Source organism: Muscardinus avellanarius (genome assembly GCF_963383645.1).
Source record: "Muscardinus avellanarius genome assembly, chromosome: 1".
Taxonomy (NCBI): Eukaryota; Metazoa; Chordata; class Mammalia; order Rodentia; family Gliridae; genus Muscardinus; species Muscardinus avellanarius.
In genome coordinates this window covers 67755536-67774528 of record NC_137786.1, presented here as the reverse complement: position 1 = coordinate 67774528, position 18993 = coordinate 67755536, and the positions used below count along the sequence as shown (strand labels likewise).

Below are 18993 nucleotides of genomic sequence, written 5' to 3'. Positions count from 1 at the left end.
AACACATGGAGAACAGAATCTCGCTCTTAGAAGATGAGCAATCCAAAAATGAACTCATAGTTTCTAATCTAGAAAAAAAAATCTGACAGCAGGAATCTGATATTGAAGAAATATGGGCCCATTTTAAGAGAGCTAACCTAAGAATAATTGGAATAGAGGAGGGAAAAGAAAGTGAAACCAAAGGGATTAACAATCTCTTCAAAGAAGTAATAGCAGAAAATTTTCCAAACATAGAGCAAGAGGTTGATACAAAGGTCCAGGAAACTTATAGAACTCCCTTTAGACAGGATCAGAGAAGAGGATCCCCACGCCACATAATTGTCAAAATGACTAATGTGGAAGCCAAGCAGAGAATCTTAAAGGCAACAAAAACAAAGGGCCAAGTGACATTCAGAGGCAAACCAATTAGAATCACTCCAGACTTCCCAAACCAAGTCATGAGAGCCAGAAGGGCTTGGAGTAACATATTCCAAACTCTGAAAGAAAACAACTTCCAGCCAAAAATTTCCTACCCAGCAAAACTTTCTATCAAGTTAGATGGAAAAATAAGAAGCTTCCATGACAAACAGAAACTGAAGGAATTTATGTCTTCAAAACCAGCACTAGAGAAAATACTCAAAGAGATTAACTACAAAGAAGAAATAGGTAACACACACCAGAACCAGAGAAACAAGAGTTTCCATCCAACAGACAATTAAGATTGGTTATCTGTGGAGATTCATTATTTATGTTAGTCTTTTACCTATCTCTAAATGGTATTGTTTGCCTTTATTGTTGTTAATTTTTAGGATTTCTAGTTGGAATATTAATATACCTTCAGATATAGCAATTGGAAATATTTTATCCCATTCTATTAGTAACTGTTAACTCTGTTTACATTGTCTTTGGATATACAATTTTTTTTTTTTAGGGAGTCTGTATACTCCTCTGTTGCCTGTGCCATTGAAATCATAACCAAGAAATCACTGCCAATTTCAATGTTGTGAGGTTTTATGACCCAGATTTTCTCCTAAAAGTTTATAGTCTTAAGATTTATATTTAGGTCTATTATCTATTTTGAGTTAATATTTGTATATGGGATTAGGTAAGGGTCCAATTTTATTCTTTTCCATGTAATTATTATTTTTTAACAATATTTAGTTAAAAGATTTATATTTCCACCACCAAATGTTCGTGGAAACCTTGTCAAAAATAACTTGACAATATAGGGAAGAATTTAGCTCTAGGCTTTTATTTAACTCCAATGGTTTATATATCTGCCTTTAGAATAGTACTACACTGTTTCAATTATTGTAGCTTTATATGGTTTGAAATTGGAAAATATATATCTTCTAGCTTTGTTCTTTTTCAAGATCATTTTGGGTACCTAGAGTCCATATTCCATATTAGGATAGATTTTTTTTCTGAAAAATAAATACATAAATATATGATAGTTTCACCTAAAAAATAGAAAAAATATTCTCTGGTAAGAAAGAAAGCAAAAAGAAATATTGAAATGTTATCTTTAAGTCATCAAAAGCTTGGTATTAGACAAATGAAACTGTTATGTGAGATTATCATTTTTAATTTTAGATAAATTGCCATAATACTAGATGTCAACTGCTAAGCCAAGCATGGGAGGGAGGGATAGGGAGAGAATGGGGTGGGGATTGGGTGGGGGCTGACTGGGAAAAGTGTGCATGTATGTCTACAAAAGTATGTATCCTACTATGATGTATGAATACAGTGCACCAATAAAAAAAAGAAAAAAATAAAAAATAATAAGAAGAAACAGGAAAATAAAATAAAAATAAATGTAAATGATTTTGGAAATCAGAAATGGCTTCTACTCATCATGAGGATACCACACAGTGCTTCCTGATTGCCATTTAATGACTCAAAGAAGGTGACTGAAATGTGACCTCACATCGGTCCTGATTTCATAATCCACCCAATAGCTAATAAAAGGATGAGTATGTATATAAGAACTCAATCATTGAAACCCTCTGACTATGCAGTCTACTTCCTCTATCAGCCTTTTTAATATTTATTTTTCCTTAAAATTTTGTTTCCATACCAGCGACTCGGGAGAGTGAGGCAGGAGGATCAAAAGTTAGAGGCCAGCCTGAGCAATTTAGCAAGACTATGCCTCAAAAAAAGTTTTTTTTCCTCACATCTTAAGCCATTGTTCCAACTACCGTGTTTAAAGGATTCCAGCCAGGAGATAGAGTATCTTTAAATTCCCCTTTTAGTATATTTGCTTAAACTCTATCATCTGAAAATAATTTGGGGTTTTTGTTTTTTGTTTGTTTGAACCCAGGAGCATTCTACCTCTGAACTGTACTCCCAGCTCTCTATATTTTTTATTCTAAAACAGGGTCTCGCTAAGTTGAGGAGGCTGGCCTCAAGCCTGCGATCCTGTCACAGCCTCCCAAGTACTAGGATTACAAATGTGTACCACCATGCCTGGTTGGGTAATTCTGAGGTTTTTTAATATAAATAGTTATGACTGCTGGACATGGTGGTGCTCATCTGTAATCCCAGATATTCAGGAGGCTGAAACAGGAATATTACAAATTCAAGGCCAGCCTGAGTAATTTAGCAAGGTCCTGTCTCAAACTTTAATTAATTAATTAATTTATTTATTTTTAGTGGTATTGGGGGTTGAATCCCCCAATTGGGGTCATTCTTTGAGCTACACTCCCAGTCTTATTTTATTTTTGAAACAGGGTCTCACTAAATTGCTGAGGCTGACCTCGAACATGCAATCCTCCTGTTTTGGCTCCTAAGTACTGGGATTATATGCATGTGTCACCACACCTGGCTCAAAATAAAAAATTTTAAGAGGGCTGGAAATGTAGCTGAGTGGTAGAGTGCATGGCTAGCATGTATAAGGCCCTGCATTCAATTTCCAGTATTACAAAACTCAGTCAAGCAATCAATATGGTTAATTATAAATTTGGATACACATGCTATCTTCTTCTCACAAGGTAGATTACAAAAACACATATAATAAAAAAAAAGTTGAGATAGAGAAGAAGATGAGAGGGGGTTTGGATAAGGGTGGAAAATACTAGGATGAAGCCCGGAATGAGGTCACCACACAGAGTCCATGCTGGAAATACTTGCTAGAAAGTGGCCTTGAAATTAGCCGCACTATGAAGCTGTCAACTGAAAGGGGGACATGTGAATGAGCTGCAAAATTCACTTTCAGCGGAAGTCCAATTAATCCTACTCTGAGACCAAAGAAAAGACATCTCATGGATTCTCATAAATTATTGAAGCTGGATGCAGCGGTGCGTGCCTGCAATCCCAGTCCTTGGGAGGCTGAGAAGGAGGATCATAGATTTGAGGTAGCACATGATAACTTAGAGAAACCCTGTTTCAAAAGCTAAAACAAGGCTGGGGGTGTAGCTCAGAGGTAAAATATCCCTGTATTTAATTTTCAGTAACGTACTCACAAAGAAAATACTGAATCTTATAGTAATATCCTCAACAATATCTTTAAAGTAACTACAAGTTTTACCAAACTGTTTCTATCAACTCCCTCAACGTTGGTTGAAAAGCACAATTCTAAGTTAGCATCCCTATGGTGGACCCCAGAGAATGTTATCCAGACACCCTGCTGTACTCTGCTGGCCTGGTTCCAAGGACAGGTTTCATACTCTCTGATAAAGGACACAGGTTGTTCTTCTGCGGGCTGAATCAAGGCTGCTGTGCTCATCCTAGTCATGTACGTCTTAAGCAGCAGAAAGTTAGAAATGATTTTCTCCCCCAAGCCCTGGAACTGTAGTGTTCCATGTGCCCCAGTTCTGAAGTCAATATAATTGACTGTCAGTAGGCGGTGGTGGGTGTAACCTTTGGGGCCTGAGAAAAGGCTGTACCACCTCTCTGTGAGAGCTCTCACTCAGGGCCTGATGGGAACATACATCCACGGCCCTCCTGCACGGTGGGCATGTATTCAGACCACAGAAGGGAGGGGGCATAGATTTACCATGGAGGAGAGAGGAAGAGAAAGGACTGAAGAAGTCTGTGGGAATCAGGTTATGGGAAAGAGAATCCTGATTTGGGGGTTTCTATTGAAGCCACCAAAGGTTTCTAAGTAGCTCAATTATGTTGAAAGATCTAAACTGGCCTTTCATTGGACGTTTTCATTGGAAGAAAGGGAGGAATGAGCAGAGAAGCATGAGACCATCAGAGCAATATTCTAAGTCAATAAATGAAACAATTTGTACTTCCCACAAGGCAGATCATGGGAATGAAAGGAGGGAAGTGGAGAAAAATATTTTGAAAAAAGGAATAATAAAAACAGACGAGGTATTGAATAAAACCAAGAGGAAAAGACAAGGTAAAGATCAAAGATGACCGTAGCTCTAAAGCAATTTTAAAATTTTCTTCTGCAAATAGAATACAAGTAATAAAGTATGATCAAATGTCTTTTGAATGACACAGAGATCAGCCCAAACTGGACTTTACTTCTAATTCTCAAGAGCATCAAGAAGATGTACTCACTATACGACATCAGAGATTTTACTAAATAGGTATCCTACATTTGTATACATTAAGAACTTATGTGGCAAACTCTGGCTAAGTGCTGGGAGGCAGAGTTGGAGGGAAAGAGCTTATGAAAGAGCTTTGAAGGTAAATAAGCCATTTCAAATTCACTTTTCTAATCACAATGGAAAAAATGGATTATTTCTGTTCTTATCAGACTATGTGGTGGGTGGGGTGGGCGGGCAGTAGGTAAAGGGTTTTATGAGAGGAGAGGTTGTACACAACCAGGGAGCAGAGAAACAAGATTCATCATCCCAGTGACCTTTCTAGCTGCTCCTTAGCGCCTTCCTACACAGAAAGTAAAAGAGTAGAAGATGGTGTTTGGTGAGACCTATGGCAGATGAACAATGTTCCTTCATTTTACCTTAACATTCTCAGCAATTGGCATAACTACACAGAGAGCAGCCTTAGGACAATTGTATAAGAAAAGAGAGATGAGACTGCATGCACTCAGCCCAGAGACCCACACAGCACCAAAGAGGCAAGCACCCTGGTAAAGAGGAGCCTGGGAGTGGGGGGAGCTCTGGAAGTGGCTGGAGTCACAGACCTGAGTCACAAAGAAGTGTCTATGCCTTGTCCTGAACAGGAGATTGGAAGACAGTGAATTCCTTTTACTTCCCTCTCTTTTAATTTTTTATAGATAATCTCTCTACCTTTGAAGATTTCCTTTTTGTATTTGGTCTTTTATGGTTTCATGTCAGTGTGTTTAGGTGAAGCTTTATTTGAGTATATGCAGCTTTAATTCAGTATATTTCTCCAATATTAGGACATATATTTTTCTTACTCAATTTTTTCTCTTTGAAAATTACATCTTTTTTCTCTCAAATCTTTGTTTCTGGAATATCCATTGGACGTATGTTAGACCTTCTAATTCCATCCTCTATGTCTGAATCTCTCTTTCCTATTTGCCATCTCCTTCTCTTTCTCTTCTGTATTCTCAGGCAATGTCTTTATCAACCTATTACCTAGCTCTTACTCTTCTCATTAGCTTTGATTGATCCACTATCTTTAATGAATTTCCAGTAATTTGTAAGTTTCATATTTATAGTTTCTAATTTTAGATTTTCTTTTCTATAAACTATGTTTTTCAGCACCAGGGACTGAACCCAGAGTCCTGCTCATGCTAGATGAGCTGCATCTCCACCCCTTTTTATTTTTTATTTTGAGACAGAGTCTCCCTAGTTTGCCTAGACTGGCTTCAAACTTGCAGTTCTCCTGCCTCAGGCTCCCAAGTAGCTGAAATTTCAGGTGTATGCCACCACACTGTCATCAGTTTTAGATTTTTTTTTGATTCTTTTATGATCAGTCTTGTCCTTTTAACACAAAGATCAATTGGTTCCTTATGGTTTGCTCCTTTCCTTTCCTTTCCTTTCTTTCATGATGTTATGATATTGTCAACATTCTTATTTTATAGTCCTCTCCAAGTTGTCACCCTATTATCTGAAGTTCTTGCAGTGCTAATTCATCTGACTTTTGCTCATAATAGATATTTACAGTCTATCTAGCATTAAGCTTCTAGCTGCACTCACCTCATGAGCCTGCCCTGTTTTGTACAGTCATTCCTTATAGAGTAGATTGTGTTTACTCCTACAAGTTTTTTGAAGCTTCAATAGCCAAAAATCCTTTTTATAATAATTTCTCAGTTTAGAATTTTCATACCATCTGAATATTATAAATCTAAATTTCAAATCTACAGGCCAGAGATACATTCATTTTTTAAAAGGAGACTTAAAAATTCAGAAGCCAAGATAATGACAAATGTCCTTATTCTATCAAAGGGTAGAATTCTTTAAGTTTCTATTTCACAGAGAAGATAGTCTTCCAATGTCTAGGCTTATTATAGAAACCTCAGTTGTTTTAACAGGTCTAAGGCTATATCTCTTGCCCCTTTAAATATTAATACTTCTAGGACTCAGGGAAAATTTCCAATTTAAAAGGTTCCCGAGTCTCTTGTTTACAAGATTTCTGGTTTAGCTTTAAGTTCCTTTGTTGATTCTGATAACTAGAGATTTCCTTTTCTACTTATTAATGTCACCAAAGTATTAATTTTTTAATTTTACTGATTCTGTGTATTAAGTCAGCTCAATCCTCCACATTGCCAGAATTGGAACTATAAATAAATGTTTTATATCAAAAAAGAGAGATTTATGTGACCATTTTACATATCTATCCAGTAATGGGTCTCATTCGTAAATCCAATTCATTGTATAAAGCATTATAAGTATTTTCAATAGGAATAAAATGAAGTTTTCACTTACTCTTAAGTTTCAAAAGAACAAAATATATAAGCAATCTGAGCCATAGCTCAAAAAACACTGTAATAAAGTCATATTAGAGTTATATGAAGAAAGGCTTTGATAACTGGTACACAATCTCTAATTCATCCAAAAAACAGATAAATGGAGGGACAGAGAGTTAGATCATATGCATAATAGGGGAGTAGTTTTCAGTATGTGTTCCTCTTCCCCCCACAGACTTCAGGGATGGTGCAGTGTGATAAAACCGTGTCCCTGGGCTCTGAGTCCACCAATTCTACCTCAGCCAGGGTATTCTCCTTTTATCTCACTACCAGTTGTTTTTGTTTTTGTTTTCAGTACTTAGGATGGAATCCAGGGGCATTCTACCTCCGAGCTACACCCCCAGCCCTATTTTTTATTCTTTATTTTGAAACAGGATCTCACTGAGTTGCAAAGGACCTCACTAAGTAGCTGAGGCTGTCTGCGTACCATGATCCTCCTGTCTCAGCCTCCCAAATGCTGGGATTACAAGCGCCTAGCAATACTATTTGGAATCCTGAGTAATGCTGCATTGAAGAAAGGGCACCATTATTAAAAATGTTACGCTACAATAGAATTCATATAAGTAAGTTCTATATGACTATACTTAAGATTGGAAGCTGTGTATAAACAGTTGATCCTCTGTATCCCTGGGTTCAGCATCCATGGTTTCAACCTACTATGGATGGAAAATATTCAGAGGGAAAAACTGAATCTGTATGGAACATGTATGGAAAAACAATACATTGTTTTTCCTTGTCAATGCAACAATATAGTATAATAACTATTTACATAGTGCTTACACTGTGTTGAGTATTATATGTGATCTAATATGTATACATCATATGCAAATACTATACCACTTTTGTAAGGGATTTGAGCATTCTCAGAATTTGGTGTCCTGGGGATCCTGGGACCAATCTCCCAAGTATATCCAGGGATGACTGAATTAATGATTATGTAAACTTATCTCCAGTTGTTGGAAAGAAATGATGGAATCCTGGGGAAAAAAATACAGTTTACAGAGGTAAGAAGAAATAAATAAAAGCAAGCAGGGTGTAAGATATTTTTCCTTTCCTTTTTTCAGTGCTGGGTATCGAACTCAGGCCCTCACACATACTAGCTACTGAGCTACACTCCAGCCCTGGGTGTCAGATATCATTAATGTCACACTGAGCTTATGTGAATTTCAATAAGCCTTGAAATTAGTAGGATAGTAAAAGCAGATGGCTAGGTCATGGATAGTTTAGTTCCATTTTTAATAATTTGGATGGCTCTGAGAATATGAATATTTATAAAACCCCAGGTGACTTGGATGCAGCTGGTCCTTGGACAAGTGTCGAGAAACTTCTCCAGCACAGGCTTTGGCAATAAGTGCTCAAATGTCAGTGGTCTCCACCACCATAGTTTTCACCTTCTTGACACTTCTGAGAATTGAATAGTAGTGAAAAGAAAGGTTAGACTCAATTTTTATTTTAATTTATTCCCTTTATGTTAAAGCAGAAAATTCCCAATGATTCCAGAGAGGCTATTTTAAGGGGAAAAGCATGCCCTGTGTGCTATAACTTTGTCTACACGGGTCTAAACTTTGGCACAAAATATAGAATGTCTGCCCAAACCAAGTTCAGAGGTGAATTTTAATTGTACATTTTAGTTAACACTCATAATGACAGCAAAATCTGTTCAATACACCATTACATATGATAGGGAGACAAGCAGAAACGAATGCCCTATAACAAAATGAATGGTCAAATCTTCAGCCTTTGATCTCTTCCTATAAATAGATCAAAAGGGGAAAAATTATTGGTTGAAACCATTAGTCTTTTGCATGTTTTGTTGGAGGTGCCAACAGTTAATTATGGTCTTACTGGGATAACTAGAGGTATAATTAATCATTCAAGAAATTGTTCCTTCTTAAAATTATATCGAGAGAGAGAGAGAGAGAGAGAGAGAGAGAGAGAGAGAGAGAGAGAGAGAGAGAGAGAGAATGTGTGTGTGTGTTTGTGTGTGTGTTCTGGCAAAGCTAAAAGTCTTAAATTTTGTAGACTCCCTTATGTGAAACTAGGATTGTATCAATACACAGGAATCACTTTTTTCTTAAATAAGAACCATGTGTGATTAATATAACACAGTATAATAGCTTAAAATTTGTCCTCAAATCAAGACACAAAAAGTAAGACTTAGTAAAATTAAAGGTGATAGAAATCTAAAAGACAAGATAATGAAGAACATGTTTATAATTTGGATTGAAAGAAAAATCATCATTTCCCTGGCCTATACAGATAGTTCCAATGAATTAATGTCCATCTGGTATAAACAGACAAAAAATAGAAACAGCAGAAAATGTTAATCTCATTGATAATTACAGAAATGTAACATAAAACCACTCAAAAGCAAAACCACTTTTCTACTAAGGAGCAAAATGTGACATGATTCAGCTTGAGTGAAATGAGTTATATATATTTTTTGAAGGAATTTTGGCACTCTGCCAAATCATGAATGTAATTATGCCTTTTTTGCCAATTTTATACTCTCTGGGGGATATAAACCAACAATGTTTCTTGAAAGGTGGAAAATCTCCTGCACAAAGATATTTAGCAGCACATTATATAAATCCTAAAAGTTGGAAAGAACTCTTATGCCCAATGATCAATTATTCAGAGAAAGTTTTAAATGTTGTAAATTAATGTGGTAGAACACACACATCTACATACACACATATCATTATTAGAATAAACCAATATGAAGAATTTATAGAAATACTAAAATAAATGAAGTAAAAACAAAAAATGATGTATATATACACCAAGAGTCAATTCTTTCTAAAATTCTTTCTGTATGGCAGTATTGTGGGGGAGTTAGAGGTGGAAATAGGTCATTCTTCAGGGCAGAGGTTTTTTAATTCCACAAAAGTGGTCCATGGAGCTTAATGTTGAACCTAGGAATTTAGAATGGCAATTGGGATGTGGGTTCAGGAACCTGCCTTGAAAAAGAATTCTTGAGATAATTCTAATATAGGTTACCTGTGGCCGGGCGTGGTGGTGCACGCTTATAATCCCTGCGCTTGGGAGGCTGAGATAGGAGGATTGCACAGGTTCGAAGCCAGCCTCAGCTACTTAGTGAGCCTCTCGGTAACTTAGTGAGACCCTGTTTCCAAATAAAATATAAAATAGGCCTGGGAGATAGAAAACCTCTGGGTTCCATATATATATATATATATATATATATATATATATATATATATATATATATAAAATTTTTTTTTAAACCTGTGAAAAGCTCTTGGGTTAAAAAAAAACTTTTTAGTGTGCTAGGTTTGTGGAATATTTCTAGTTCTTTTTGTGCTCATATTTTTCCAATATATATACAATAAAATATTAAACAATCCATTTTCATTCAATTGGCTAATCTTATTAATAATAAATATATCCAAAGATATACTTGAGAGACTGACAAATTCCATGAATGTATATGAAAATTCCCCCATAAATAGAAAATGTTTTGAAAATGAAGCCATTTGATAAATGGACTTCTGGACAGCAGGCTAGGTTCAGTCAACAGTAGAGCATTCTGTTCCTACCACCTACCATTCAAACTGTACCCCAGAAAAATCATCAAGTATCCCAGAACGCTCACCATGTTACCCAGCCTTTAGCAGCAGTTGATATGTGGCCACTCCTTTCTCCTTGACACATTTCCTTCAGTTGGCTTCTAGGATCCCACCCCTCCTGACTGTCCTCTTACTGTCCTGGTGGCTCCTTCTTGGTTCTCTGCTGTTCTGTCTGACCCCTCTCTGTCCATGGCCCTTTTCTCATTTCTATCTCCACTTACTCCCTTAGTGATCACAAGAGGTTAACAGCTTTAAATAATCACCTGCAAGATGTGGACTCTCCCACTCAGACCTCTTTCCTTTAAAACCTAGACTTATGTGCCTACTACCTATTTAACAACTCCATTCAAATGCCTAAGCAATTCCTTGGACTCAACAGATCCAAACATCAACTTATTTTTAACCTAAAATCTCGGTTCCCATCAGACTTTCTCATCTCAGTGAGTGACAAGTCCATTCTTGCAGTAGTTCAGGCCACCATTCTGACATCATCCTTGACTCTTTTTTTTTTTTTCATATCCCAGATCGTAATTGTGATAAAATTCTGCTGGCTTTACCTTCGAAGCAAACTTAGAACCAGAACTATCTCCAGCCCCACTCCTGCCATGCTGGTCTGAGCTTTCCCATCTCTCCTGTATGACTGTGGTAGCTTTTTCACACTCCGCCCCCTCCAGATTCACCCTCACTTCACTCTCACCACAGCAAATGAAGTGTTCTTTACAAACCTTCACCAAATTAGTAACCAGCCTATGTGTCAATCGACAGATGAATGGATAACCAAACCAGTATATACATACAATGAAATTCTGCTTAGCCATAACGAAGAACACAATTATGTCATTTGTAGGAAAATGGATAGAACTAGAGGATATCATGTTTAGTAAGATTAGCCAATCTTAGAAAGGAGGAAGCTGTATATTTTCTTTCATATGAGGAAGCTAGAGAAAAAATTGAGAAACAAAAGGGACTTCAGATAAATGAAGAGAGATACCAATAGAATAGGAGAAGGGAATTTTGGGAAAGAGAAGAGGAGGGAAACTTGATGAAGGAAACGGTTCAAATAATGCTAAGTATATATATGAAGTTATCAATTCCAATCTCAATAACGTACTTGGGGAAGAGGAAGGAGCAGGGTGGGATCTGGGGGAGGGGGTGTACCCAGTGCTGTGTGCATGAGCATTTCTATCACTCTGGAGTTCATTATAATGTATAACTGCAGTGCACCAATAAAAGTATGTATATATATAATAAAATATGTATATATGAAAAAATAAAAAGAAACCAATAAACAAAACCCTAAATCATGCAATGCCTATGCTGAAATCCCTTGAGCACTGTCATCTGACTCATAGTAACAGCTAACGCCCTTTGGCTGGTAGAGAAGGCATCCCTGAGGCTCTTGTTATCTCTTTGAATGTTTCTATTCTTCCTATTCTTCCTTTGTATGTTGGTTTCAAAACACTCACAAAATTTTGTTGCTTTCAGGCATTTCCTTTTCTTCCTTATGAACCAGAATGACTCCTTAAGAACCATTGCTATATCCCTGATACCAGCACAAGACCTGCTGTAGATGGCAATTACTCAATAAATGTTCATAGAATCAATGAAAGATACAGAGTTTTATAAGCTAAGAGATACATTACAAATAAGGAGAGACTTAATGAAGTATTCATTGATGCATCCCTGAGCTAAGGAAAGTATTAATAAATCACCATGAGAATTAAATTAAGCATGAAAAATTATGGAAGATCCCATATTTTCTTTCCTTTGTCAGCCAAAAAAGAAATGGCTTTTTTTCTAGATATTCATTCACCATCAAAGCAGTCCTAGAAGTATATAAATATAAAGTCTGTATAGGGCATTCATACACAGGATGTCTAGTGTACTAAAAAGAAGATCTGGAGTAGATTTAAGTCCTGACTCAATGCAGTTGTATCACTGTTGACCAATGTTTAGCTTTTCAAGCCTCAAGTTTCTCATCTATGAAATGCTACTAATAGTATTTCTCTCTGTCAGCCTTCAGAATAATCTTGTAAGTGTAAAACTTTACATTTTCAATTACTGTTATACTTAGATATAAAATGTTCTCAAAAGAGCTCACTTACTGATATTCAAAGTTGATATGGTTGAGTCCCAGCAGTGGATAAATCCATTGTAATGGATTTATTGGGATGGTGAGCAAGGCAGGTAGGGTGTGGCTGAGATATGGGTTTGGGGATTATATATGACTACTCTCTCTGTTTCCAGCCTCCATGTTTGAGGAGCGCAGCCCATGGGTTCCCCCTTTTCTGCTTCCTGCTGCCATGCCCTAAAATCCATGGTCCCCGACATCACATGGACCGAAAACCAAAACCATGAGCTAATAATATTCCTTCATTTAAGTTATGTGGTCAAGTCCTTTAGATTATAGCTATGAAAATGCTGGCTAATACAATCACTAAAAAAAAGTAAGTAGACCAAAACTATGATACATTAAATCACTAAGTCTTATATGTAAATTATATGCACTCTTCAGAAAAAAAAGAAAGCAATAAAATCTACAATGTATGCCTTTCCCATTTGTCCCAGTCTTCTTCTTTAGTTAATAAAACTCAAAACTTTATTTTTACAAAGAGGGGTCTCACCATGATTCCTAGACTGGGCCAGATCTCCTGGCTCCAGCCTCAGCTCCCCTAGTAACTGGAATAGCAAGTGCACATCACTGCATTTGGCTCAAACTTGATTTTAACATTTTCCTTACACAGAATAAATTTTCCTTCTGTTAGAAAATACAACTGCCATATTATTCATATGGAACTTGAATTTAGAAATACTCAAATCCAGTCATCACTAGTTTTAATATATTTCCAAATGATATCATTGCCTGAATGAATGCAGTAATCTCCTAACTGGGTGCTTCTCATCCTGGAAGGTGGGCAATTATGCGCCCTAATTTTTCCTACATGAAATACAGGATCTTATTTTCTGATTTCATACCACAGACAGGGGCTCTTTTGATTATTTAATGTGTGATTTTTCACGATAGCCCTTGTTAACTATTTTTGTGTCTCTCACCATTTTCCTAATTCAGAAACATATAAGCAAAATACCATATAGATTCATTGCAGAATTCATTACTAACAGGACAATATCGATAAAGTGGTAATACCGGCAGCTGGCAAAAAAAAAAAAAAAAAATACCCAGGAACTAAGATGCAATTATTGCACTTCAAGTCAATGTTAACTTTAAGAAGAAAAACAACAACGATAACAAACAGTTCCTCAAGATGCATAGTGGTGATGGCAATGGCCATAGCCACTAGATATACAATTGTTTTTCTGCAGTACTAGATTACAAGTGAGCACCATCATGCACAGCCTATATGTACAATTTTTTGTTTGTTTGTTTGTTTGTTTGTTTGGTGGTACTGGGATTCCTGGAAACCCTTCTACCTCTGGGTTACACTCCCAGACCTATTTTTATATTTTTTATTTGGAAACAGGGTCTCTTAAGCCAGCATGGCTGGCTTCAGACCTGCGCCATCCTCCTGTCTCTGCCTCCCAAGCGCGGGGATTACAAGCGTGCGCCACCACGCCCGGCCCTACATGTACAATTTTAATAAAAATAAAATTGCTCCAAAATATTCACTGCATGTAAATGTTGTGGAATTTCTAGAAAATCATGGCAAAAGCCACTTGCTTACCTGACTGATGTCGCTCATCCAGGCAGCTTTCTCCTGGCGGGAAGGCGCCAGCAGGACCACCGTGAAAGAGGCTGTATCAGGAGGCTCCACCACTATCTTAAAATCCAGGTGCCCAAACATGTGCCCAGAACCTTTGGCTTCAACACATGCGAACCAAACAATTAGACACAAATATGAGACACAACCGCTTTCATGTAGTTCTACTGGTACAACCCTTGTACATTCAATTTCAGGATCTCAGTTCAGCAGTAACACATTTCTCGTGCCTGGGGAGGGCTTATTAAGCTCATAAGCAGATGAAGAAGCTGAGGTCAGTAAGTGACTCAGGATTTGGCTCCCAGTCTCCTTATTCCATGTTTATCTTAATTTCCATAATGTACAGAAGTCCACTACTCTTTCTTCTCTGCCTGTCACTGAAAAGTCACTATTATGAAATAATTCCAGTGGCATATCAGTGGCCAAAGATGGTTTTCAAAGGTCCACAGGTTAAACAGTTCAACAATGAAATGATCTGGAGGGAAATTCATCCTCAACATCTCCGCTACCTTCCTCGGCAAACTCTTCTTACATGAAAGACTTTTAAAACCTACCACTTCGGTTTTTTGGGTTGTTTTTTTTTTTTTCCCCCTACATAATCCTAAGTGATAAAGGTGACTTACAGTCATCATCGCTGGCATCCGGCTCCTCAATCAGCGTACATTCTATGAGCGAGAGAACCCCACCTGTCTGGAAACAAACCAATTTGTCATTAGGAGGCTGAAGGTCTTAACAGACCTGGCAAACTCTGGTTTTTAAACTTAACGTTCAAGTTGCCACAAAGAAAGCACAGCAATGATGCATCAAAAGTAACATTTATGGAGTCCAAACTTAAATTGAGTTGGTTTAATCTTAATTAAATTCTCCCTCGACCCCACTCCTGCTCCCAATGCTTATAAAATTTGGTGATTCCATCTACGGGAGACTAGATGGCACCAGAGTGATTTTAGAGGTAACTGCAGGTTAGCAAAAAATTAAACTTGCCAGCCAGGCAGTGGTATAGACAATAGAAAGCCATCATCATGGTGTTGAGTAATATCTTTATCAAGCATAATAACAATAGAAACATAGATAGACAAACCTGTTCTGTAAAGGCCCAGACATTAAATATTTTAAGCTTTGCAAGCCAGATAATTTCTTTCATAACTCCTCAAATGTACTATTTTATCATGAAAGAGCCACAGACAATATGTAAACAAATGAATGTGGTTGTATTCCAATAAAACTTTATTAACAAAACAGGCAGCAAGCTGTAGCCCATAGTTTGCTGACTCTTGGTGCACTGAAGTAAGATAAAATAGTACTTAGCAAATATTACATTTGTATTCTACAGTGATTAGACATGAGTGCTGTAGCTCAGCAGTCATCAACTAGTAACGATTCTGTCCAAATTATGGTTTTAAAAACACAGCACCACATTTTTAATACAACATAATACTAAGTGATAGACTGGGACAGTCATCAGCACTAGAATTTTTTTTTTTTTTTTTTTTTTTTGCAGATCTGGGGATGGAACCCAGAGGCATTTGACCTCCGAGCTACACCCCCTGCCCAAGTTTTTATTCTTTATTTTGAAACAGGGTCTCACTGAGTTGCAGAGAGCTTCACTAAGTAGCTGAATCTGTCCACAAACCACGATCCTCTGGTCTCAGCCTCCCAAATTCTGGGATTACAAGCGTGCGCCACCATGCCCGGCTTTCACTAGAATTTTAATTTCACTTCTTTATAATAATAACACTTCAAAAACTTCCATTATTCTAAATGCAAATGACAACAGTGTAAATGCCACAGTTGTTAACTGCACATCCCCCTCCTCTTAGCCATCATGACAATCTCTTTTATGATAATAGCAGGCATGGGAAAGTCACAATAGAATTGACCTCAATTCCTCTCAAGTGCTAGGAACAAAAGCAAGAGAGTCATGGAAAGCCCATACCTTAAGCAGATGCAGTTTTCCTCCTGAACTTCTTGTACAAATTAAAAAGTGTTTTGTAAATAAGAAGCACTGTCTCTCTCCTTCCTTTTTCAAAGACAGTGAACCCAGGCGAACTTTACTAAGTTTCCCCCTCTCAACGGAAGGTACTTGAATAAGAGAACCTGGTGATTACAAAAGTGAAGAATACACAGCAATTAAAATGATGTCAAGTGAGGACCATGACCATGGCAGTAAAAACAGGGCCTGTTTCCCAAGATACTACAGATGTATTTAATGCACCATCAGAAAGACTAAATCTCCTATATCTAAGCAGATGAAGCAGTGCATTGTATTTTAAGGGTTACACTGTTCCTAATATTTTTTATGAGATACTTGAAATATTTATAAACTGAAACACTCATAAAGAATGAGGTAATTCTGCTATCTGTCCTTGGTGATCTGACCCCAGTCGATTTATTCTTAATAACGTCATATGAATTAATTACATGCAGTGATATAGAAAATATAATATCACATATAGAATTCATTATTTCTGAATTACTAGAAGTAGATTAAGAGTATATCAGTATAGTTTAGTTTGTACTTTAAAATATAATGTACAATACATATATAGTAAAAATATATCAATTATATAATTCAATTAATTTAGTTAAGAATAACTTTTAAAGGACAATTATTTAAAAGTTGCATTTAAATAACATGTAATAAAAATTATTTGTGGACTCTAAGTAAAAAGTAAGTCACAAAAAATCTATACCCAGCATAGTCCTGTGAGGAAAATATCTTCCATTCAATGTGAGAAGCTAGGCATGAATTTTACATAATACTGAGATTAACTCTGATTACTTATAGATTATACGCTAATAATGACCTCCTCTACCCTAAAAAGAAAATTCTAACCTAAGTTAAATATTAAGCCAAAAAGTACTAAAAAAAATTCTTCCAAACCTTGAGTCTAAATTTTAAAATCCTCTGAGCCAGGCATATTTTTCATATTTGTTTAATCCAATACCTTTTCCAAATGCAGCTGCCCTACACAGGTTCATACCAGCCTCATAAAAGCAATTAAATCCATATTCAACTCTTAAATATTAACGTTGGCCATCACTAAGGTAGGAGATTGTAGGCAACCTTATTTTTCTCTTCATACATTTTCTGAGTTTCTTGATTTTTTTAATGAACACAGATTAATTCTACAAGTGGAAAAACACTGAAGTTCTTTATATAAAGAACATTTATACATGACAGTAAAAGTATGATTGTGAGTCACAGAATCTTTACATTAATATATGAATATTCCAAACTGGATCTATCTTTTAACAGACACAAAAAGATGTGTTAGGTAGTAAAGGACCAAAGTTTCCACTCTCTGATCTCACATCATCTGTGCAGGTGAGTGTTTAGGTGGGGTGCCTGACAGACAGAGAGTAGGCATCTATTCTAGGCCTATAGAATAGTAGGGAACCAGTCCTGGGAGATGGAGTAGGGTTGGGGAACAATGGGCCAGGAGAAGGCTTCTGGGCAAGAGGAGAGTGAACCAAGGAGGTGAAGGAGGTGGGAGGAAGTTTCCAGACAGCTTGGGCAGCAAGGGATTAAGTTTGAAGAGTAGGGGAGGGAGGGAGAAAACAGAGGACAGAAAGGTTAGAAACAGGGACGAGCAAGTCGTAGCCGCAAAAAGTTTGTACTCATGGGGCTCCTGGGGATGGGATCAGAGCCAGAGGAGGCCATTCAGAGGACCTGGTTCAATCCTCACCCACACACACCCACACATTTTACAGAAACAGAGGCCTGAAGCTAAGCAGCTCTCCTAAGTTCACACCTACATGAGGAGCACAGTCAGGAGATGGCAGTGAATTGCAATACCTAAAAAGTCAAAATTGGGAAGGGAGGAGACGGGGTAAGGCAGTTAGGGCTAGCTTTGCCATGGGTGGTGGTGAGTGATCCGGGCTCACTGGTTAGGGCTGAAAGACTGAAGCTTGCACAAATGTCTTGGTGGACAAATGGGCTGGGGAGTCACTTTCAGAAAGGCTCTTACCAATTCTATGAAAAATCAATAATAATGTGTTCATTGATAAATGCTTCCAACAGTTCAGTAATTTTTCTGAATCAGAAATTACAGAACGTATTGTTAGCTCATATATTAGCAATTATATGAATTTCAGCTCTGAAGTAAAAAAATTTCCTTGGCAACCCATACATTAATATGCTTCATCTTTAACTGTCTGCCTCATTTCCAGGTAGGAGATGATGTGTATGGAAAGAAATCTAAAAATCTGAATTGAAAAGAAAAATTTATCACCACTTGTTTTATAAAGTAAAATGATTGGAAATGGCATCTTTACATAGATTTTTCTTACATTCCATCTTATTTTTGACATGAAATTTTAACATTTCTTTCTAATTAATACAAATTCTACCTCTGACCTATACCCCCATCCTTATTTTATTTATTTATTTATTTATTTATTTATTTATTTATTTATTTTGTGGTACTGGGGTTCCTGAAAACCCTTCTGCCTCTGGGCTGCACTCCCAGACATATTTTATATTTTTATTTGGAAACAGAGTCTCTTAAGCCAGCGAGGTTGGCTTCGAACTTGCGCTATCCTCCTGTCTCCGCCTTCCAAGTGCGGGGATTACAAGCATGTGCCACCATGCCCAGCGTTTTATTTTTTATTTTGAAACAGGGTCTAAGTTGCTGAGGGCCTAAGTTACTGAGGCTGTTCTCAAACCTGCGCTACTCCTGTCTTAGCCTCTGAAGTACTGGGATCACAGGTGTGCACCACCATGCCTGGCTTGAATCTCAGATTTAAAGTGAAAGTCATAATATCACAGGTGTTAGTCTAGGTTCTCTTGTGACTATTAGTGCATTACATTTTCACAACAATCCCAAAAGATATACTATTAAGTCCAATTCAA

General features: G+C 37.0%; 1 protein-coding gene across 1 annotated transcript in view; it reads right to left on the bottom strand.

Moving 5' to 3' along the window:
- RASGRF2 (Ras protein specific guanine nucleotide releasing factor 2) overlaps positions 1–18993 on the bottom strand; it is a gene marked incomplete at both ends in the record, with an annotated part of 257634 nt that overhangs the window by 111429 nt on the left and 127212 nt on the right. Inside the window, 3 exons of the mRNA XM_080700448.1 lie at positions 14103–14239; positions 14762–14828; positions 16075–16235. Coding sequence (XP_080556574.1) covers positions 14103–14239; positions 14762–14828; positions 16075–16235 — 365 coding nt within the window. The remainder of the gene's footprint in view (positions 1–14102; positions 14240–14761; positions 14829–16074; positions 16236–18993) is intronic.